Source organism: Chiroxiphia lanceolata, chromosome 3 (genome assembly GCF_009829145.1).
Source record: "Chiroxiphia lanceolata isolate bChiLan1 chromosome 3, bChiLan1.pri, whole genome shotgun sequence".
Taxonomy (NCBI): Eukaryota; Metazoa; Chordata; class Aves; order Passeriformes; family Pipridae; genus Chiroxiphia; species Chiroxiphia lanceolata.
This window is the reverse complement of record NC_045639.1, coordinates 44,061,987-44,086,653: the sequence shown is the minus strand read 5'-3', so window position 1 is coordinate 44,086,653 and position 24,667 is coordinate 44,061,987. Positions and strand designations below refer to the sequence as shown.

General features: G+C 42.6%; 1 protein-coding gene across 2 annotated transcripts; it reads right to left on the bottom strand.

Annotated features, from left to right (window-relative positions):
* Nucleotides 1–9,305: 9,305 nt before the first annotated feature.
* On the bottom strand, nt 9,306–22,287 carry DACT2 (dishevelled binding antagonist of beta catenin 2). Of its 2 annotated transcripts, XM_032684208.1 has the most exons (5): nt 22,023–22,287; nt 16,161–16,293; nt 14,366–14,653; nt 10,103–11,932; nt 9,306–9,654 (listed from the first exon to the last, which is right to left on the bottom strand). In XM_032684208.1, exons 1-4 carry the CDS (start codon nt 22,260–22,262, stop codon nt 10,134–10,136), a joined length of 2,460 nt encoding a protein of 819 aa, XP_032540099.1. In that variant the 5' UTR covers nt 22,263–22,287; the 3' UTR covers nt 9,306–9,654; nt 10,103–10,133. The 2 variants fall into 2 exon arrangements, with proteins under 2 accessions (XP_032540099.1, XP_032540098.1); XM_032684207.1 differs by lacking the exon at nt 9,306–9,654 and having other exon boundaries at nt 9,855–11,932.
* Nucleotides 22,288–24,667: the final 2,380 nt, after the last annotated feature.

Here is a 24,667-nt window from a genome sequence, read left to right as displayed (position 1 = left end):
TTGGAATGAGGTAATTTCGTTGCTGGTGTCTGTGCTACTCACTCTCTGCTGGCAATACAAGGTGACTAAGAGACTGGTTTAGCCCAGATTCCTAAATTTTAGATGCCTTAAGACAGAAGTAACAAATTCCTTCCTAAATCCATTGATATCTGCCTTTAAGGCATTGGAAGAGACTTTTCCTCCTAGCTTGCTGGGAAAGTTTTAAAACTGCTTTGTGATCTAAGTGTTGCTCTCCCCTAAAAACGGAAATACTTTATAGGAAACAGAATAAAAGTTCATAGACTAAGGCTCAAAAGGATTATAGAAGGATTTAGTCTGACCTCCTGCACATCATAAGCCACAGACTACAGATGAGAGAATAGAGAAAAATATTTTTTTTTCCAAATGACAACATGGCAAGTGTTACTTTTAGAGAAAAAAGGTCCTTTAATGAAATGGAATAATTTCCATTGAAGGCAAATTTCTGGCAACATACAACTTCACTTTATAATCTTCTTTCTAATGTTTATCTGGAAAAAGCAGCATATTCTTCTAGAGATCTGGTTTAATCTACCTTGAATTCACAAATGCTTACTGAAATGCTAGAGGTGAGTTTAAAAAAACAGAAATAATTTTGGCTCTTAGTCCCTTTAAAAATCAGGTTTGTTTCAGGAAAGATTTAATTATCTGTTTGGTTCTTTAAACATAGTTTTATAACTTCTCGGATGAATATTCAAAGAAAACCGCAATTATTATCCAGAGCTTTTTACTAAAGGAAGCCAAGTAAATCATAGATAGGAGATTTTGTATCTCAAAGACAGACCTCTAGCTTTACAGGAACAAGATGTTTTTCCTACAGGCATGTGAATAAGTGAGAGCAATTAAAACTGACGTGGCATTGTGTAGCTACTCAGGCCAAACATACAATGACTTTATTATATATTACAATAGACAATTTATTTGTTGTATTCCTGCTGTGGATTTCTCTTAGCAATACATGTCTAGTGAAGAAGTAATTATCCTAACTGCTTCCTTACAGTCTTGTATAAGTGTGTATAGTCATAGTATACACAGTAAATACTTTTATATATATATATATATATATATATATATGTATGTATATAGTATACTCTTTATAGTCTGCATACAGACTTGGCCTCCTTATACTTGAAAAGCGGATGTGATCTAAATCCATAGGGAAATATAAACAGTGGCCCTTTTTTGCAAACCACATTATCACACTGAATTTTATTATAAAAGGTGATTTTATTCAGGGCAATTTGGGCTCAAATTGGTCTTTGTATACACAAAAAATAGCACTCTTCATCAGAGAATCAGGCAGTGTCAACTTCAAATTTAGAGAGAGGCATCTCAGGAAGCAAAGTCTGCTGTCATAAAGGAAACTGCAGGTCATGTCTCTGCTTCTCAGCACATGTTGGAACAGACAGACACCAAAAGGTGTGGATCCTGGCTTCCACAGCTTATGCTCTTACCTCAGCAGGCTGGGGTGGCCATCTCAGAAAAGGCAAGGAGAGCATTGTGTAAGGGGGAAAGTGGGAGAAATTAGCTCTGTAATTAGAGTATGTAATCACAGGTGGTGGTATAGAGAACAGTTTGTATAAAACAGATGAATTTTGTTTCTAAATAAGCCTGTGGAGCTTTCAGTACACACCAACAACAATGAGCTTGATCTTCCTGCAAAAAGGTGCCAAGGAGCTAAACTGATGTGATGAGTGAGGACACTGAGGGGTAGTATGTTGAGTGGGGTCATTCTCCCCTGTATAACATGGTCCCAACGTGCAACCCAAGATGCGTGGTAGCTGCTTTGCATAAAATGTGTAGTTGCACCTGAAAAAAGGACAATGGAGGGTCTGGTTGTTGCCTTTTCAGTTTTAATTTCTAGCCTGAGCTGCATTCTTCTCTGCAGTAGCTTCCCTTGCCATCTAGAGCAGTTAACATCCAGTGTGCCCAAATTACATACTCCAGAGACATCCATATGAATGCACATGAGCCATGAGAGTAAGTTTCTGAAGGCTGGTTGTGGTGAGATGGCCAAACATTCTCTTTTTAAAAGTTCTCTGCATGCTCTGAGGCTAATTTTTATAACTTGATGATTCTTCTAGAAAAAAAAAAAAAAGGAGAAATTCCTCTGGAGAAAGGTTCTTGGCTGCAGGCACAGGACACAGCAGCCAGAGAAGTGACAGAGGCTGGGTGGAGGGGATGGGGTGCAGGAGAAGCCCGGAGGGAAGGTGACCCCCAAGCAGTTGACGCCCAGGCTGGGCTTGGGAGGGTGCCTTTGGCTGCAGATGATGCAAGTGCATTTGGGATACTTGGCTCCTAACCCCATGAGTTTCTGTTACTTAATGTGGGAGGCTGCTCTGATTATATACCGACCACAGTGCTAGAAAATTATTAACCCTCCTATAATAACAGAGCTTTAATGTCCCTTTTTATCACTCTGCCTGCCTGTCTTGCAGCCTGTGTCAGTCCTCTGCACTTATTTAACACCATCTGTGGAGAGCTTTTCCCTTTGATTTGTATTAACATATTATAAGACTGTGAAATTCTTTTCCTCTCATCTCCGCTCTCCTGGAATTCTTCCTATTTTTGCTTCTATAGATTTATTCTGAAGTCCTCTTCATCTTGGGCACCTAGGAGACAACATGTGGACTTTCAGCTTTTTTCAATTTGTGAGATCCTAAAAAATTTGGAATGAAAGTTCACACTGTGGTAGAGTATAGTTAAGCCTGCTGGCATTAGGCTTGCTGTTCATAGTTACCTTTCTCTGACCTCCTAGATGCAGTCTATGTGCTATAAATACTGGTTATAAAGCTGTGGTTGTAGGCATACCAGTATTGTATCAATTTCAGTGCCCCAGTGACAACAAAGGAGACCCAGGATGAAACAATCAAAGTCATAGAACCTACATGTAGTGTGAAGAGATAGAAAAGCCATTATACAATCATATTAATTTTATTAGAGGTAATTTGTACATGTGCAACATAAGTCCACTTTTTTGATAGAGGGAGTAAAAGGATCAGAAATTTCTAGTAGATAGCTATGAATGTATTTCAGATGATTCAGTGTTCAGGTATAAATCAGGTAAGCACACAGGAAGCCTTCCTGAACATCTTGGTTTAACAAAAAAATCACCAAATTATTTTCAAGAAATTTAGCCCGCTCTAAAATCATATTTGTTAGAACCATCGCCAAACTCATTAGCTTCAAGGGATGTGATGAAAACAAAATAGGGAAATGTTCACAGTACTAATTTTAATCAGCAATATCTCATTCTCACTACCTTTCCAGTTCTGAGACCTTGTTTTTTTTGAAAGTAGACTCAGAGTCAGTGACAAGATAAAGTAGTCCCAAACCCTTTCTGCTTTGATTCCAGTGCAGAATTCCAATTCCATTATGTCTGTGGACATAATCACACTCACCCATTCACAGAACTTCCTCTTCCCAAATATCTCTATATACATCTAATGCTAAGAAGGTGTACAGCAAATTTTCACTCCAAGCAGTAACTTCATAAACCTTAGTCCTTACGAAGTATAGAGAGTTCTATGCCAAGGTGAAATTCTCATCAGTCAGAGGCCACAGCGTAGCTGACAAGCACCCTATTCCCCAGTGCCACAGTGGAATAGAAATATTGGCAAGACAAGAGATACTGATTTGGTTATGCACAGAAGGATGGTGAGCCACACAGTTAGCGAGCACATTCAGTACAGAATCAGGAAAATCTCCTTCCCTTTGGGCATAATTTATCTTCATGTAGTCCTTTGCCGTAACTTGCATCTGAGATAAGGAATTTGTTTAACTCCAGTAATCTAAGCATAGGAAAACTTGGGTATACCCTAGCCATTAACTTCTTCCACATTCTTGCCATTGGATAGGTTAAAAAATGGTTTTCTGCACTGCATTTTTAAGATACAACCAATTTTCATCCTGACGACATATGTTTTTGGTCTTGCCCTTTTGTGTGTCAAGTCAGATGACCCTCCTAATGAAAATCATGAAAAAGAACTTCTGCTTCCCTTCTTTTCATTGTATTCTTAAGGGAAGGTTAAGTAGAAACCAGGGAAAGATGGATAAAAAGCCATACTATTGGCATTTTCTGCAAAATACTGTATACTCAAACAGTGGTTAAACTATTTTCATAGTCGAACTTCTTGGCTTTCATGAATGAATGAGCTAATAATCTTAGAAGATGTAAGATTTTATTTGTGTTTTAGCATTGCAGTGGTCCAGACAAAGTCTTGAAGTTTTATATGTTAAATAGCAAAGATCTTGTTGATGCTAAAACTTGTCTTGTGGGGTGCAAGTTTCATTTCTGGATTCCTGCTGAAGCATACTTGTTGTTTAGAATGTCATTGTCCATATCATTCCATCTTGTAAATTGTAGAAGAGTTTGGTAGAGTCTTAAACATAATGATGTATTGCATGAGTTAGAACCTTTAGGTTTTTTAAAGTCACTTTTGAGGCACTGCAAAGGTGAGAAAATATTACATGTAAATGTAGGACTGAAGGTTTGAAGTAATGTATATTTCTCAGAGCAACTTGCTAGACTGACATCTCAATCCTGGGCTGAAGACTAGGCATCCAGAGTAATTTGACAGAGCTTTTGAGCACATCCAGTTGTTCAACTCTGCTGAAACTTAGATTCTTCTTTTGGGGCTTGTAAGTCTAGTTTGGGTTCAGCGTTGCCTGATCAGTGCTGCCTGGTCATTGTGATCCATGGCCTTTCTCCTCCCGATTTGCAGCTTTACAGAATCAGCAGACTGCTGACACTCTTTCAGTTTGTTTTGAAAACCAGAATAAACATGAAATGCCATCACTGTGCAAAGCCCTAACCATCTCCCCTGATCCATTACTAACACGGATGTGACATGGCAGCAGCATTCTCCCCAGCCAAACGAGCCATAAACACAGCTATTTCCAGAGCCTGCAGCCCAATCAAGAATGAAAGCAAGGTCTGAAATCCTCCTACTTTTCCATCTGTCATGCCAATCAACCCACTTGCTGACATCTTGACAACAGCATGAGGGGGCATAATGCGGGGTAGCTCCAGTGACATACCAGGAATTGTGTCATGGGTAAATTCGATCCCCTTGATCTCTAGTTACAAATGCTGAAAGAGGAAAAGAAAGGAAAAACATTGGAATGCTTGAAAAAAAATATCAGTATTAGCTAACAACAGTCTCCAGGCTTGATTATAATGATAACACATGGAATTAGTAGAATTGATGGAGCTTGGACTTCTGCTCATTTCAGCTGTTATTCTGCTAATGTTCTACATTGCAGTATAACTAGGCATACTATGATGGCTTCAAACCCGAAAAGTATAAACACCAAAAAACTGACCTTAGTTGAGCATTTTCCTGTTCATCACTCTTCATCCATAGTTGAAGTATCGCAGTAGCTGTCCATGCAGAGTAGCAGCTAATGTTGGAATTACAGGTCTCCTTAACATCCATAAAAGACATGGGAAACTGCTTAAATGCTGTATTGGTGTAACTGTATATTTGTATTCCTCAGAGGCAAGTTTCAGACATAGGACTCCTTGTATTCCAGGTTAACATATGTTTCTTCCCTTTGCACAGACATTCCAGCTTCTCATCTTGGGGCAACTTCCTGGGGTGGGTGTTGAGTGAGGAGGACTGAATTAATGGTTAAGGAGCAATAGGTACTACAGCTCTCCACAGGAGTCAAAGGGTTTGCTGTGGTGTGCAGGGTAGAGGGGCTGCTGTAGTTGAAAACAGAGCTACTCTTTTCTACTGAGCACAGCTGGGGTGATCCCTTGAGCCTCAGTAGGGTTGAGGAGGTCTCAAAAGGGGCTGGCAAATGAAAGCCACTGTTAATGCTTCAGAATTGCAGCTATAAGATAATGCTTCTGTGGCATGCTGTTCTTCTTATTCCCTGTCAGAGATAGCAGTCACACGTGCCTTATTTTGCTGCATACTTCTTTTGAGCAATCTTGGCCTAACTGGGGATTTTGCACTTGGTAGTCTGGAGGGACTCTAGGTTGGGACACTCCCTGACTCAGGAGGGATTGGCTTGTGGCTTTGGGTGATGGTGGACTGTATTTCAAATGTAGCATCCAAATCCCAGCACTGCAGTGTGGGGCTGGGTTACAGTCCTATCAGGATTGTAAAAACGCTAGCAAAGGCTGGTGGGGCTGGAACTACCAGAGCCCTTCGGTGTCATCCTCAGCCTGCCTTGTTCTGCTGGAAGCAACTCACTCTCCAAAGAGCCATTACTATTGCCCACCTTTCAGCAGCTCCTGCAGCACCTCTCACCTTCAGCTCCCACCCCTTCAGAACTTCTGAGAATTTTCTAGGATGGGGAAGAAAACACAAAGCAGACTCCAGTACAAACTTAAAGTGTCCACTGGGATCAAGTTCACCAGTGTGAGAATCAGTCATAGCTGGTTTTGAGATGTACCTCATGATAACTGCCTTTCTTTTGACCAGTGCCCTGCTAGAGCAGAACTCACTCCAAACAAAGGTCTGGTCTGAAGGATGGTGCCTCCAACAAAACATCAGTTCTCTGACTCTGTCCTGTGGTTTAGGTAATGGATGTGGACTTGAATATTTAAGATTGTGTCATGGCCAAGAAGGCTAGTAATTATCCAGTTCCAAAATTGTTTGAGCAATAAAAGGATTAACGAAGTTTTTAAAATCATAATTATGATCTATTCTGCAAATTGCTCTTAAAGCTTCCTTAATTCCCTTTCTGTTCTCTCTTTTAACTTTCTTTTCTTTCCTTTGTGGTTTAGGAGCAATTTGCTCCTACACTTAAGTGTAAATGTCTGCTAATGACAGAGGGAAACTGCTGATCTGGCACACAGATTTCAGCAGTGGATGATTTTGATTCATTAGAGCTTGGAGCAATGATGACAGATGTTAGCTACTGCAACAGAGAGAGACACTTCATAAAGCTGCTCTGAAGTGGCCATACACTTGCTAATCAAATCACAGTGAAAGTGCTAAACTTCTGGCTCCTGAAGTGTATCAGGTTTGGTGCTAGACTTCTAACTGAGTCACCAACTGACATTTTTTGCATTCTCTTGGGCCTTTTAAGGTACTGCGAGGTAAAAAGATTTTGTGGATTCCTTCTGGAAGGGAAAATAGACAGTGAATATTTCTATTTTGTATGGCCATGAGTAAGGCTAGGCAACCCTTATTTTCACGATGAGGCTTCATATGAACCTGAAAGATGTTTTTATGATGTTTAGTACATACACACGAAAGAATAGTGCATCAGAGTATTTACTGACATTTTTTGGTTTTAAGTATGTTCCAGATATATTTGCTTAGGTGGTATTCTGGGGTGCTATCAGCTCAATCTCTGATGGACAGAGGCATCACATGCATACCCAGTAGTTATCAAAATTCTCAGTGTACTTGCCAACAAAATATATTACAGTGTACTGAACTATTATCACATTTTTTGTTCTAGGATATCTGGACTATCAGCCACCCGTATCTCCTGCCCTGCTTTGCATTGTTCTATTTCTTCCCTCCAGAGCTCTGGTCCCAGTGTAGTTTCTGCTGCAGCAGAGGAAAGCAGTGTTTCTGAAGTGCAGTGCTAGGAGGAAGGTTCAATGTCCCAGAGTACAGAAAGGTAACACTACCAGTTCTGCCCTTGCCAAAATGTCAGAACTCAGTAGCATCACATGGTGATGCCTCAGCATCTAAGAGCAGGTTCTCTGCATTGCTGGAGTTCTCCAGCACCACAGGTTTCCCCTCGGTCAAGTGTGGGCACATAATCATGTTTCTGTCAAATTAGCCAAGGCATGGGATGACGTTTGTGTCAGATTTATCCTTTTATGTTGGCTTTTTATGCTGGCACTGGGAGAAGAGATGGTATCTGACCTGGCAGAAAGTGTGAGTTGTAGAAGTACTGATACCTCATCTGGCATAAAACCTGTCAGTACAAAATTAAGTCATCATTTTTCTTTATTTGAATTGGCAGTGTGAGTTTATTCTGGATCAGCACTTTCTTCATGTGTCTGGCAACATTTCTGACGGAGTATTAAGAACCCTAAAGCAGGATTTACTGAGTTGTGGGACCACAAACTTATTGTTTGAGCTTACTCTGATAAATGGGCAGGGACCTACTGGGCGGCAGTTTTTACCAGGTTTCAGAATGCTACTACCCAGAGCAGTTTTCTACTTAGGAACAATTTCCTCCTTCATGAAAAGAACACCCTCAAAATTCCTATGTAACTAATAAACCCCACCCCAACACAGAAAAATCCATGGATTAAAGGATCATATGTAACTTCTGACACACTGCTCCAAATGAAACCTTTTGTGTAAATGGAAAAAAGAATCCTTTTGTGGTGTAAAAAGTCAACAAAGCATAAATCACTATTTTGTTTGTTCTGTTGCTAGACATGCTGAACAAGAAACCACTGCCAGACCTGTGAAATTCTTCCATTAATCCTACTCGGGTGATTATGTCCAATACTCTTGGAACCATGAAAAAATGTTTAAACATATTTCTCTAAAACATAATATTTTCCTAGTTACACTAAGCACTAGCTAGAATACTTGACTTAAATCACCTTACATAACTTTTAGTGTTCTTATTTTCCAAAAATTATTTGAAAACTGAGTGATTTAAAACCATAACATAGCTTCCAAAGAATAGAAGACATTGGGTAAAAGTTTAGTCTTTCAATACTTCTGTTTGCTAACGAATCCTTGGAGTAAACAAGCACTCTTTTACCCAGTTTCTGCAAAGTATTTGCCTTTTGTTTCAGACCCAAAACAGGCAGCTGAATGAGGTAATGCCTGTATCTCCTAAGCCAGGAATGTATTCAGATTGGGCACTGAAATAGGATAGGAGGATAATACCTGCTATTTTATAAATTCAGGGTGAACTTCAGCTCAGCTTCCAGATTGCTGTACTCAGAGGAAAGAACTAGGACTGCTTATCTGAACACAAAAAATTGACTTCTTAAGACACTGACACAAAGGTTCACATTGGTGTCCTAAAATGCATTCAAAACACATTAAGTTACATAAATACATGTTTTAAATTAAGAGTGTCTTGTGACAAAATTGCATCAATTTAAGTGAGTCACTTAAACACTACCTTGTCTTCAACAAAAATGCTGCTTTCAAATTCTCTCATTTAGAAGCAGGTGTTTTAACCTTACGTTTCCTGAGGTAGAGGGTGAATAGACGCTTTTCTGAGTGAGCTACAGAGATCCTCTGAAAATATAAATGAACACCTCTGCAGTGATCATAAAAACACAGATCTGTTTCACCAAAAAAAGCTCTTCTGCATTCCTGATACGACATTAGAGAATAATCTTCTTTAGATATCAAATTCAGACAAACACAACTTTCAGAAGTACATTAAATAATATTTATTGAGTTTGCAATTTCAGGGGGAAAGCTACAATTTCAGTCCCAGCTATTCATATACTGTGACACAGAGCCCTCATGTTCTTTCATCCATTCAACAAATGAACAATAACATGGAAAATAAAGAGGGGGTTGAAAAAAACAACCCTATACTCTCAGTTTTGAAAAAAGGAAACAAACTGAAGTCCTGTTCTCATTCACAAATACACTTGTCTTCTTGATTAAACATACTATATTTTTATAGAAGAACAGACTCATCCTCCTGATGTTTGGGAGAAGGTATGGGATGGTTGATCTGAAAGAAAGCAAAACTATGTCAAACACAGAGCTTTTCCATATGAACACAATGAGAGCTAGATGGTTAATGCAGACTTCAGACTGCAAAGAATTTCTGACAAGAGGTAAGTACACTTTCCTCTTAGAAAGCCTTTGTGTCTGGGACTGATTCAGTGGGTGTATATAGTTAACAAACCACCAAGGTTTGCCTGTAAAATCTTATGGCAGAGGATGTTTTTATTTTCACCATGGTGACCCTTCTGGATAGTAAAAAAAGGCATCACATAATATACAGAGATTCATATTTACAGAAATGGCAAAAGAGGGAACTGGATACAGTGACATTTCTGTCCAGGCATTAACAAAATCCCTTGTGTATATTCAGGGATTGTTCACAGTTCCTTTAAGCAAGTCCTTTTCTCTGCACATAAGTTCTCTTGTTTTGCAAATGAGACCCAGCAGGATACCTCACTGTAAGAAACAGATGCTTGCTCTCCCTTAAACCATGGTCATGACTTTCAGAGAGGCAGGTTGGAATCTCCTTATCTTCTTCTTTAGTGCCTTTGAAGCTTTGATGCGACAGATTTTGGGCACAGGGGGAAGAGGCTTGGAAGAGGCCTGGACAGTCCCTGATTGTCTGACTGAACCTTCAGGCCAAATCAGTTCACTTTCATCCCCCTCATCATAGTCAAGGGCAAGACTGCTACTGTTACTGCTGCCATCCAAATCGCTTTCACTGGACTCACTGTCCCCAAAACGGTTAGTTGTGAAATCGCTGACCTCCCCTTCGCTAGTCTCTGCGATTGTGGAGTGAAAGAGGGAAGCGCACTCTGCAGAGTACTCTGAGTGGTCTGACTCGCTTTTGGCATAATCTCCGTGGCGCTGATTCTTGGAGCGAGCCCTCATACTGACAGTGCGCAGGACACCGGCTCTCCTTGCTGGCTGCCTTGGCGCTCCCAGGCCAAAGCTATGAGACACACTGGCCAGGTTGGCCTTGGCAGAGATCTCCACTGTGGACTGCCACTTGCGCTGCTTCTTCTTGTTGGCTGTGTCTACACAAGCTGCTTCGAGGGAATGCAGTGCACTGGCAGAGGCTCCGTAGAGCTCTGGCCTGGATGACACGGTGGGGAGCCTGACTTGCACAGGGAACAGACTAGACTCTGAGCATGACCTGCCAGTCACGTCACCAGAATAAGAAGGTCTCCGCACAAGATTCTTCACTCCTTGTGGCCTTTGGGGCTGATTCCACTCAGCAGGCAGCCTGGTGGCCCCATGGGACCCTCTTGCCTTCTCCATGCAGAAGGCTTGCTTCCCAGGCCGTAGTACCTTTTCACTGTTCCTCCTCTTTATCTTCACTGCCTTTGTTTTGGAGCTGGCAAACTTTACCCGGATTTGGTGGGATTCTGCAGGGACAAACTGAGCATGAACAAACTCAGTGCCTGCCATTCGCTCATGACCCCCAGTGCTAGTCGATTTGGCATTGTCACACCTTTTGAGGGGCAGCTTTCTGGGTGGGACGGCTTTAGCATTCCAGGTCTCTGGGCTAGAGTCCTCCTGGCACAGCTGTGAGTAGGATGAACTGTGCTCTATGCTGCTATCCATTGCTTCTGCCAGAGGAGAACCCCTTGCTGCTGATTTGGCAGGGTAACAACTATTCACAGCTGATGGCTCTGTATCAGGCCGAGTGAATGGCTGCTCCTCATTCACACAGCGCATGGTCTCATGCTGCTTGGCACATTCCCCCTCTGACACCTCTCTCGACAGCTTCCCTTCAGCTTTGTTACTTTCCAGAGAACTCTCCTGTTTTTCCAGCTGGCTACTGCTGCTGTTAATTTTCACTCCGCCGGCGCTGGGGGTTATAATGAGTCTCTGGTGCATTGCGGCTGGCTGGTTCTTTGTTGGAACCCATTCACTGGCATCAGCCTGACTGTTCCCTTTGCATCTCGTCAGCTGCAGTAATTTATTGATGTAACCCCCCGGCTTGGCCTCAGTGGTTGGCCTAGTCCTAATCAAGCTGGGACCTGTCACACTAGGCATAGGTTTGTTGGGAGGAGCCTGGAAGTCCAGTTCTGGGGATGTGCCCACCAGGGAGAAAAGGGGACTTTGTAAAGCCACAGCATGAAGGGGGCTTGGGTAAGGATACACATCAATGCCATTCTTGGAGACCAAGTCATTCTGGAATTTGGGGTCCACACTGAGCAAGTGCATGTCTCCGTTACGGCACAGAGGCAATATGGATTTGGGATCCGTCTCTTTCTGAAATCTAGCGTCTGCTGGAGTGAGTCTTTCCAAGTCACCTACACGGTGGATGAAAATAAACAACCTAATTAAATCACAGACAATTACATTCAAACTGGCTCATGCTAAAAGTGCTATCTCAGGGATGTGATGGCTTTTACTAAAATCAGCAGCATGAATAAAGGAAGTAATTTCATTCTTCCAAGGTCAGTGAATTACTTTAAAGCTTTTATTCACCTAAGCATAACAGAGATTAGAACGCCTTTTAATGCCAAATAATAAAACTCTCACCTTTGCAAGAAATTTAAACTGTGCTACTCGGATGAAAGTAAACCTGTGCATATATAAAAATGTTCTAAAATGTCACACATAATGGGAATGCGACTAAACAAAAATAAGGGATTACTTTTATTTCTAAGCAGAGAAGCCATAGAAGAATGAATTAAAGAACCTTTGACAGAGGAAAAAATATCTAAGGTTAACTACTCGGGCAGGTGGAAAGAGCAGTCCCTGAAGATGACATTTATGGCCACCAATTCAGACCTCTTTAATCCTGGAGTACTGTCAAGGTTGCTGTAAGTTACTCTTGACTGCTGCACCTTTCCCTCAGAAGCGCTCTCTGTGTACATAGAGGCTGTGTTTTTGTGTGAAGAAAGGTTATTCCATTCAGACGCATCATCCAGTAGAGCATTATGATGCTGTGTTACCTCTGGGACTAAGCATACCGGAATCAGTTATCTTGGATTGTTTTCAGTGCCAACAAATCCTCACCTAACCACTTTCCTGGATGCTTCATGCTAACATGAAACTCAACCATCAAACTCAACCATGTAATTCCCAAACAGTGGCTATTTATGTCCTGTGACAGGAAGTTTTGGAAAGACTCCAAAATTTGGGGTTGTCTGCAGTGTCCTACCTGAGGCACTCACAGACCTGCTACAGCAAAGATTAGGAAGATGGTTTCTCAAACAATTTCATAATGACAATTCTTTAGGAAATTGTTGGCAGCACGTAATGGTGCTCTCTCATACAAACAAACCAGGAAGCTGTCAGAAGAAAGCTGTGCTTCTGCTTGCCACTGAAAGAAATAGCAGTTGGTTTGTACCTGCAGTTACCTGTGGGGACAAGCTAAGGAGTGGAAAAGAGAAATTTCCTCCCCTCTCCAAATGATGATTTTCTGAAGTAACATCTTGCTTCACTTCTTGCAGTGTGGTCAACTTCGTAAGAACTGTTCCTTCAAGACTACACTCACTACTACCCCACTACTTATGTTTCTCATATGGAAGGAAGTAAGAGGTTGTAGCCAGGAAGAAGGGAGATGGTGGTGGAAAAAGAAAGGATGTCTGAAGGAGGTCTGTAGCCTCTCTCCCACACCCCTCAATATCAGCTATTCCTTTTTTTGCTAGTCTATCTCTAGATCCAAAAATCCATAAAGTCCCTGGGGTCTCAGGAAAATGTTGCAAGGCAGGAAAGTTTCTGATTGAGCAAAAGATCTGTAATCTGAACGTCGAAGTCATGGATCATTAAGCTCAGCTTAATCCCCAGCCTTTGACAAGCCTTGAGAAGACTTTGCTTTTATGCTATAATTTACCGCCGTCTCTTCAGGTGTGTCTGCACACAAAGGTATAGAACAGGTCTTTGTTTCTATTCCAAGCAAGCCAGAGGTGAGTTAGCTCACATCAAATAGGTGTGGGAATGATTCCACAGTGACACGGTACTTGGAATGATGTTCCCTGTGTCTTCTCTGTTTCTATAATGGAACTGTCACACATCTCACTGGATCACTATAAGAATTGTACTAACAAAAGATTGCTTTGAGGCCATGGAAGAATCCATAATAAGAAGTGATATGATGTCACTTCACAGATGGTAAACAAGAGATCTGGAATGTTAATGGACTTGTACATTTTGTCTAAAGGTATGATGCAAACTCGTGGTTGATCCACTATTAGGCTCATGACTGCTTTCTAGATAATTAACTTTTGGCCTCTGTTGTCCCTAACTGTACATAATAAATTACGAAAAAGAGTTATTGTTTGAGTCCACATTAATTAGAATAAATAGGAAATTTTGAGTTTACTTTAGATCTTTCATACATTCCTTCACCTTCATACAAGGTACTTCAAATATTGAAAATTTTCTGATTTCACATGCAGGTCAATTAAAAAAAATATGTCAACATTCATTACAATTTTATCTCATACACTAATATGCATTTCTAAATGCAGAGGCCTCACATTTGTTCTTGTATCATCCATGTATTTGTTACTGTTTCATCCTTTTATTTGATATTGTTTAAAAATATCTGAGTATGGAGACAAGTGAAAGTTGGACAGTAAACAGTTTGGCTCTGTGGTTTTGATCAATTCTCTTTTTGTGTATTGAAAAGGAGAGTTATATATTGATTAAACATCGGTATACAAGGTCCTAAAAGGAATAACCAGGAATCTGCTCTTCTCTTGAATGAAGTATCCAGTTCTGCCATCAATTACCTGTGGAAACTGGCCTTGGTCTGGACCTGGCAGGAGCTGCAGAAACATCTCTGCTAGCTGTAATCTGACATCCATCGCTGACATAGGTCCCCTGCTGTTGGAAGCTGGTGGTGTGCACAGTACTTTCATCTGCAGACTTGGGTCGGTAATCAAACACACTGAGCCTTGCTTTAGGGTGTTGAGAGCTGGGCAAGAGACTGGTGTGGGAGGAGCAGATGGATTCACTGTACACAGAGGTACAGGAATTGGATAGTGAGCAAGAACCACCGTCGCTCAGGTCATAGAATCCTGCAGAGTTAAAATAAATAGGCTATTTCATACTTACAGCAACTAAACATGCTCTGTAGAAGAAAAATGCAGAGAATACAATAAATCTTCATTTGCTATGTGCCACAAGCCTAAATTTATGATCATTTATTTAGGTAACATTAGCAGAGGTATACTCTAATTCAACCAAACTTTACTGGGCTTCTGCATATTTACTTAGGCCCTGAGCCAGCTTGGCACACACATGCCTGCTTAGTTCTGAGGGTGGGATGGGGTGAAGTGTAGCACCATCACGCCCAGTTCTTCACTGGAGAACGACTTTGGGGACTATTATGCAACTGGTGTAAAATAGGGCCGTCTCACACTGTTGTAACTTGTGCTGGGTGAATAGAAACACATATTGGATGGGAAAGTAGAGTAAAACTAGCCTGTGACCAGAGCTGCCAAGCCTATGATAGATGGAATGTCTAAGAGCAGAGAATGGAAGCTATCTTCCCTCTCCAGATCTTGAGATCATTGCCAGGTAATTATGGAAGTATTAAAAAAGGTTCTGTATAAATTCAAGACAGGAATTTTTATTATTCCTCTCTATAACAGAAAAGAAGCTGTTTCCTTTTGAACTATGTGCATGTGCCTAAGTGCACAAATCCTGAACTTAAATGCTCAACAGAAACTTGCACATTTTATGTCCCCTTTAAGTACTAGGCTGCAAATCTGGATGCTGTATAAAAAGAAAATAAATCTTCCCTTGTCTCACTGAAGACTCGAGGCTTTCCAAAATTCTGTTTATAAAGAACTACTCTCATTGTCTCAGACTAGATAACAGAAACCGGTTTTAACAGACACCCTAGCTATAAAAGTCTGCAATACAACTTTCTCTGTGAATCACACCAGTAACCTAATACCCAGTATTTTTCTGTTTGTGAGATCTTTACTCAGCAAACTTTTGGGGTGTTTTTTCTCAGTGTCTTTTAATAGAGCTGTTTTGTTTCTACATAAATGATCAAACATTGATTTGGCTGGAGCACTCCAATACTAGTGATCTTCAAAGCCTTAGTGAGGCTCAGAACCCTCCTGGATTCAAGCAGAGCATTGATATGGATGTTGGTCTCCTTCACTTCTTTTAAGTACTCTAGCCACTTTGCCAATGGTCATTCTACACTGGATAGTTAATTTAGGTAATTAATAACTAAGGTATATAATAATATAAGGTAATAAGTAATTAAGGTAATTAATAAGTATGTCTCTTCCTCCTTCCATGTGTGGCTACAAGGTTAATTTTAAAATAAAATTAAAAAAATCCAGAAAAAATACTGTTTGAGTGAACAAATGCTTTCCAACTAAATCAGCTTCTCAGCAGAATTCCTATCAGCTCTGTGAGTTAGCTCTGTGCCAAATGACTACTCTCTACCTCAGCCATGGGACACTATTTCTGACCAAACAATACAGGGAGTTTTGTTTAGCAGTTGACGCTCTTCAGTTCTCCCAGCACCACACCCCATGAAATAAATAGCCAAGTGCATATTACCTGAGCTGGGCCGGCTGTCACTATCCAAGTATTCACTGGAGGTCTTACTGACATCCAATTTCAGCTCACTTATTCGCTGGTCTAGCTGATCCAGGTGGCTTTTCAAGCCGACATCCTGTCTCCTCAAACGAGACTAAATCACAAGTCGAGGGAAGAAGGAGGAAATGAAGAATAATCACAGTCAGAATCTCAGCAACAATGCATGAATTCAGGCCACCTGTGCCAGCCAGATTCTGCTCTCATTAAGTGTTTTGCTTAGTTAGGGACTGTTGCAATTGGGTCTCTCTAATGACATTGACATAAGACAAGGACAAAACATTTTGTTTCTCAGTATATATTGTCTTCTGCCCAGCTGAACATGTTCTCAAATTTTAAGCTTTGGGTTTATTGTTACACTTATGGCAGGAACTCTATCTCTAAATAGAATAGCAATCTTTTAACTAATTAACATTTTCTTATATGTACTGCACTCTGCCTCTGAGCAGAGAAGGAGATAAACGTTATGGATTGTCTGCCTGATGAAAGCAAACTCCTGTATGTAGAGGTACCTTAATGCCACACAAAGTTAAGGCAGCATACTCAATGCAGTAAAACCCTTGGCTTTGATGACGTGTTTATAGTTGAAAGGATACACTGCAAGAATTGTGATATCTATTTTGCTGCAAGTTTTCCTTGCATGTCTAATGGCTAGATATTTCCACCCGTTTCGCGCGAGAAGCAGCTAGCATTTGAATACTGATGGGAAAATTACTGTAGTTAAAATAAAAGGTGTCTCAAGTTTGTCAATAATCTTTCAGAAGCCAGCAACAATGTCTGTTGTCTACTGCAAGCAGTTACCAGGCTGATCTGAGGTAACAGCTCCCGCAGTTGCTCCCCCAGTATTTGTGCCGTCAGCTTGGAGAGGCAGATGGCCAGGCGTTAGGTACCAGCCAAAGAACCACAGTTGGTTTCTGTGACAAACTTCTCACATAGTACTTGGCAAATTATCTAAAGCCCAGTCACTATTTAGGCAGCTTCTAATTATATCTCACCTCACCATGCATCCTACAGTACTTTACAGTAAGGTTATAGAGAAAGGTGGTCTCTTGAAGCTGGTTGAAAAGTTGTGCTCAAAGCCCTTGCGGGTATGGGTTTCCACTCAGTAATTGTAAGAAAAACAGGATAAAGATTCTTCTTTATGTGTACAGCTCACATTTAAAAATACAAGTTCTAGCAGCATTTCCAACCTCAAATACGAAAACCAAAAAATCTAGGTCTCTCGAACCAATTAAAGTATCTGCAAAATTAAATGATGTGCAGAAAATCAAAATCAGTATGTACGCATTTTCAACTTCACTTTCCTTTTGTATGGATTATTCAGCTTTTAATATTTGCATTTTTAGGTTTCTCCATAGCTATAAATACTAAAAGAAAAGAAAGATCCTAAGATCCTAAAGTAATCAGTAAATGATTAGGAACTGTGATGGAAGGAAAACAGAAAAAACAGACAAAAGACAGATGTCCCAAGTTTCACAAAACAACTGTTAGGGCTGGTGATGCTGCTGAGAACTAAAAAAAAAAGGTATTCTATTATGCTTTTACAGACAGCTGGAAGAATATATAAGACACAAGAAACAAAGTCCCTTTTTGTTAGCATCACACTTCTAGAAAGGTTTAAGATCAAGTGGCTCATCACTGCTTCCTAGGAAAACCCATGGTGATTTTCCCTTTTCTTGTTTCATATAACCAAAAGGAAGAGAAAAACTGGATAATAAAGGAGATTTTCTATCCCATCTGAATGATGAATGTATGACCTTGTCAGTACTTCTTTATTTCCTGACAAAAAAGCAAAACCATGCCATGCCTTCTTCAATCCCACCTACTCAGGAAATCACAAAGTTTTGTTTTCATGGCTGGAATTAATTGCTTAATGATTAATGTTTTGCCAGCCAATCCCTCAGCCTGTGGTTTCTGATTAATGACAGAGAGGCCACAAAGCTCTCAGGTATTCAAACATTATTTATTATACCTCCAGGTTCTGTCTGCGCTCACAGCATTTTAACCAACACACATGATTTACATCATCGTTTTTAACTCTTTTATGGTGTCTCACACCATTGGGTTTCCAGCAGACTCCACAGCTTTGATCTTTCAGCTAACTACTTCTGCACTCAGGGAGGAGAAGCATTCCTCTAACCATTTGGATAAGAATGACTTTTCCGGTGTGTTTGTTTGAGGCTGTTATTGCTCCAATACCCACGTTAAGCAGCACTCAAAAACACACTCTTTCTCAACTCACAACATGAATTTTACAAGTGACAAAACCTCACAGGTAAACCCATCTGTTTGCGTTGGGCAATGCAGCTGTGAAGACTTTTGTACACTGCACAGCGTGGGACCAAACTTTCCAAAACAACTTGTACTATGAATGGACTACAGTCTTGGAGAGCCAAATCTGGCATATCACCATACCACACATTTTTCAGAATAAAGAACACTCTCTGAAAAGCAGGTTCCTTTACAGCAACACAAGCTGACACCTCAAATTAAGGCACCAAACCCCACTGGTCATACTTGACTATTCTCAACTATTAATGTGTTATAAAGGGGGGGGGGTGTGACACTTAGTGTAGTCAGCACCTGATAGTTCTGTTACTCTGACTGTATTTTGGAATGCACAAAAGATAGAATTCGTAACTGGTTTTGCCCATCTAAAAGACCTTTGGGTCTTTTTGTAACTGATGGTGCAAAGCAGCCAATTTCAGAGGAAAATTAATATCACCTATCCTAGACCTGTATCCTAGAGTGTGATGAATTCCTTCTGGAAGCATCTCTTTCTCTCAAATTGACAAAACTTGAAGTTAGTTTATTAAAAAAAAGATAATAACTCTGGTTTAAAAGATGTCTTCTCCTATATAAAATTATCTAAAGGGGAAAAAAATTCTGTGTAAAACGCTGGGTATCAAGTGTTTGGTTTTTTCTCTTCAATATAATGTGTCCCTTCTCACATTTTTATAACATCATAAATCATCTGAAAGCTTCCAAAAACAAAATCATCAGATTCAAATCAAATAAACGGTTTATAAACATGTCCTCTGAGGAAAGAGCTGAGAAAATACTGGGTGTTGTAGCCTTTGATATCCACCTACTTGAAAAGTGATCATAGGTTTCTTTCTTTGCATTAGCCTGAATTTGCATCTCTTCTTTTTTCTCTATATCACCATGATACTGTTTGGCTAAGAGAAGTTTAGTAGCTTTGGGATCTCTGACAGTGGGCAGCATCACTTAACTCTGCTCCTCTTGTACTACATAGTCGACCCTCGCTGGCACTGTAGTAATTTGCAGCTGCCAGAAGACCCTGGCCACCAAAAAGAGCCACTGGCTGGGCCAACACAGGATGTGACTGTTAGGGGCAGCAGACTGCCTACATCAGAATGTAGGTTGTTAGAGTACAGGCCAGCTGCTGTCTGTCTCTGGTAAATGCTGTTAGGGAGAAGACTGGAATTCTGTAATGGCATCTGCACCTAGTCCCCACAGCACTTGATGGCTTTGTTTCGCTCGTTTCCACTACTGGGACTTGAGTCAGTCCTTGAGGGTACTGACTCTGCTCTTACCCTACCATTATAGGAGAAGCCTAGTTTGACTTTTTATCTGCCTTCTTTCCATCACTGAGATGCCCTGAGCCAGCTCCAGCTGACACAGCTTCCTGATTTAATGTTGCAAGGACCAAACTTTTTATGAATTAACCCACGACCATGCTAAAGCCCAGAGCTACAGCCCTCCTTGAAACTTGGATCAAGATACACTGCAAGGCAAAGTTACATTTACATTGTTAATGAGTTTCTCAATCTGAAAGCTTACAGAGCAGCAATCACATACTCTTATCATCCATGGGCCAACAACAACAATGAAGACGTAACATTCCTTGAGCAATGCTGTGCTTTGCACTTTCTGTTGTTTTCAGTTTTAACCTAATTTCCTGCAATCATGAACAGAATTGTCATGGGTTTTGAGTGCAATACACTGCTTACGAGTCACCAAGAAAGTTTTCCACCTGTGGTCGCTGAGATCCTAGGACCTGTGGACTACTTCTAATGGGATGGTGAAAAGCCTGTTTTCAACTGGGTTTACTTTGCTATTAAGCAGCTTTGAGGTCTGCACCTCTACTCAAATATATGTCTGCAGTTTGCAGGGGGAAAAAACCAATAAAGGTAACAAGTATGCCTGAGCAGCAGAGTCTGCAAAGCTTCCAGAGCCATGGGTCAATTAGAAGAGCTTTATATCACTACTTTAAGCATTCACAGAACTGTATTTTTGCTGAAGAACCTACCCCTGGATTTATGTAGTCATCCCTCTCAAGCTTTATGAACACTTCCCTTCCAGGCACCCTAAGAAACACGTTTCCCATAATTGCACTGGCACCTACTGGTGAAATCCATCCCTCTCCAGAGGTGTACAGAGTCACTTTTGTCCACTCAGCTCCCACATTTCTAAGGGAAGCAATTAAAGTCTGGTTTTTCCTTCTGTTTTAACGGCTAGTTTCTCCCACGTGCTTGGAAAGCCTTGAAAGGCAGCAGTAAGGTCCTGAAAAGCCAACCTTCAATTTAATATTTTATTTGAAAAATATATAAACAAATGAGTAATTAAAGCACAACAGCTGACATGAAAAAAGTACAGTCACTACGGTCAGAGGTCAATGAGTGATTCTGTTACCCCAGAAGCCCCAGACAGGCAATAAATGCCTTAAATTCTTTTGTTTAGTTAAAAAAAAAAAAAAAAAGAAAAAATGTAGAGTAATTTCTTAAAATTATCAATGACAGGTAATCAAGCGGCTGACAGTCCACTTGTCCTGTGTCTTCTTAATCAAGATATGCCTGCTGCCGTGTTTCACAGAGTGGTGGCTAGGTTTCCCTAAAGGTTAAAGTCAGTTTTATTCTGAGATGCTGCCTGATAAAGATGCCTATGGGGAGCGAATAACCACACTGTTTTCACACCTGATTGATAACTGATGGCTGAGCCTTCCACTAGTACAGGAAAGGAAAAAATTCTGAATTAAGTCTGAGTTTACTGAAGTGTGTAATTGCCCACACTAGAGATTAACGCCCTTTACCCTTTGATTGTTGTCTCACCTATGAAACTCGTTTCAGCTTCAATTCAGTTTTTTTCAGTTTCACAAAAAAAGCTGTGCAAGCTGCCAACGTAACGCTTTAAATACAAGGCCTGGCATTCAGTTATTCTTCCCTTTTGATCATGCAATCCGTGGAAAGAACAAAGTGCTCCCGGCCCATGAAGCCTTTCCTGGCGGATCGACTCCCACGGGCGCACACCCGCGCGGGCACACATAGGTGTGCGCGCACACGCCCACCCGAACCCCTGGGCGCTTAGTCTGTGCCTGTGTATCTCCCTCCGTGTGCCTTTTGATCTCCTATGCAAACGGCTGCTGCCACTGAGAGCCGAGCGCTGTACTGCTGAAGTTAATCATCACCTACTCCTCGGCTCCGGTGAATGAGCGGTGCTGGATTAACAACTTCTCCCGAGCGCTTCTCCTGGCACGGAGCCCGCTACCAGCGCTGTCTTGCTTCGGGCCGCCCAGGTGAGCCCCGCCTGAGGAAAGGAAGCTCCCGCCTGCTATAGCGGGGCTGCAGCCGCGACTCGCACCTGCCCGCGGGGGGAGCTGCGGCTGGCGGGGCGGGGGCAGCGCAGGGGCCGCGGCTGCAGCGCCTGCCTGCTCCCGGACCCGTCACGGCGCCGGCGGCTGCAGAGGCGGGGCCGGGTGTCCGGCAGCCCGGCGGCGCTCCCCTCCGCTCGCCCTCAGCACCGCGGCTGGACTCACGAAGCCGGGTAACGGGGCAGCGGGGCGCCCCGTGCCGTACCGTCCCTTACCAGCTGCTCCTTCAGGGCGGAGAGGGTGGCCTCCAGACGGTGCTCCTTGCTGTGGGCAGACAGGGGCTGCTCTTCTTCGCCCGCCGCCGGCCGCTGCGGCATAGCCAGGGCGGCCCGCACCAGCTCCCGCTGCTTCTCCCGCAGCACCTGGAGCTCCTGGAGGCCGGCCAGGGCCGCCTGCAGCCTTTCTCCCACCCGGCCGCGATCCCAGCCTCCCGGCCGCGGGGCGCCCAGCAGCATCGTCAGCGCTGGGCCGTGGCTCCGGCCATGGCAGCGGGGCGGCGGGGAGGCGGCGGGGCTGCTCCCGCCCCGGGCCGTGCCGTGCCTGCGGCGGGGTCTGACCGCCCCGCTCCGCCTCTGGCAGTCGAGCGAGTGAAGCAGAGCTGCAGCGGCTCCTGCGGTTTTGGAGAAGAGGTGGGGACAGGGGAGGGAGAGAGGGAGGGCGGGAGCGAAGGGAAGAGGCTGCGGCTCCAGGCAGTGCCGGGGCCGCTTCTCGGGTGGATACGCGAGGAGAGCAGCCGGTGCCCGGCGCTCCCCCCGCCCCGCGCAGGGGGCGGCTCCCGCCTGCCCCGTTCCTGCCCCTGCCCGGGGGGCTGCTCTCGCCTCTTCCCCCGTCCCGGGGGTGAAGAGGGGTCGGGTACCCGCCTTCTCCGGACAGAGACAGGTCCTGGGGGGCCAGCAGGCAGGTCCGGGGCGAGAGCGCCGGTCCCGGCCGGCAGCGAGCCCCCGGCATGCTGCGGAGATCGGAGCTGAGCCCAGCGTCGTGCTGCAGCCGCGTGCAAATGGAAGTGATGCGAGGGTATGGTGCTGTGAGTTCCCAGGTATAACAGTGCTTCTTTCACAAAAACGTGGCGTTTGTAACTCCAACGCTTCTCCTCCTGGCTGGTGGTGCCCCCAGCTAGGCACAGCACTGGCACTCCTTATCTTGCTCTCCAGGAACCGACCCAACTGGGATCTCACTGCACAAGTTCACTGTCATATACTGAATTGTTGATTCTCACTTTGGAAGCAAGGCAGAGTCCTGTCTTGAGGTCAAGGTGTGGCTCAGCCCTCTCCCCCGCCCCAAGGTAATATGAAGGGCTTAGGATTTGCTTTAAATGGGACGTGAAAACACAGCCGTGGAAATTCAGTGCTACGGTGCCTGTTGCTACCAGATAATGTCAGCATTTAAAGCTCCCAAGACAGGCAGCTGCAGCTTCTTCAGAGGTAGCTGGTTAGCAGGCAGCAAAACCATAATGTGTAGTCTGTAGTGATGCAGTGGGGGAGAGGAAGCCCTGATACCAAGAGCCTAATGAACACAGTGGAGATCATGGTAAGGAGACTTAATTTTTCTACTGCCTGCACTGAACTAGGAAGCATTTGGATCCTACAGATCCCAGGATAACTCTGCGCCACACTCTTGATTTACATAATTTCGGGAAGGGTTTATGATTCCCCATAAGGCAGTAAGCACATGCACAGCCCATCTGTCTGTGGTTATGTTCTGTTCACCCTGTGGCATATCTTTAAAAGCTGTCATACTTTAATTTGAATGTTACTTAACTTTGTGCTGGGATACAGGACTTTGGTGGGCAGGAACCAGTTGCTCTGTCATCTATTCTTCAAGGAGCCTCTTCTCAACACCATGTGTGGGTGGCTGTGCCCACCACTTAGCACTGTAGCCAGGCTAACTTTCCTTGTAGCAGTCCCTAACTTTACAAATGTTAAAAGCAGTAGAGTCATGTCAAATCCAGCTCTTGCTGGGGGGCAGAGAGGCAAATTATTCCTGTGTTTGTTCACCAGGTGCCATGCAACACATTATTTGATAGTCTCAGTAGAACCCAAGCTTTGCTTTCGTAATGTCACTTTCAACAGTTTTTATGTAGCTTGAAGATTTGAGAATGATGTTTACCTTGCAAAGTTGAACTATGTCAGAAGGGGTCCAGAGAGGCCCTGTGCACATATTGTGCACAACTAATAACGGATGTCTCCATCTGCAGAATGAACAGGAATGACTGATGGTTGTACAGTGCTTAGTTCAAGTATGTGAGATATGACTTGTATGACATCACCTAAGACATGTTTTGTTGGTTTTTTTTGGTTTTTTTTTGTTTTTTTTTGTTAATGAATATACCTCTACTCTTCTTCCTTCCCCATTCATCTCACAGAACTTCCCTGTGCAGAGCAATGCTTCAGTGCCAGGATGACTGAACTATTCATTTACAAGGTGGAAAGAAAAACTGGGTTCAACACCAAGATGCTCTTGAAGGTGCTGACAAAAGACAGCATGAAATTCTACCACCTCTCAGATGGAATGTGGTGAAGAACCAAACAACCATCACTGTATGGCATGTGGCAAGAATCTTGCAAAATGCTGTTGCAGGTATAAGGAGTGAAGCGTTTTTGTAAATCACTTGGCTTGGCACTTGTTAAAACAGACATACAGTGCAGTTCCTTATTTTATTCAAACCATGTTCTAACATGACCAAATACAAGTCACTGACAGAACTACCATTTAGTATATACTTGGTAGAAGAATTAGATATTATAAGGTCATATATTTTTCTTTTTTCCCTTCTCTTTCCCTTGCATGGAACTGTTATCCCTTGCTCTTTATTTTTCCTCTTCTTTCATCATTTTATCTTTTCATACATGAATTCTCAAAT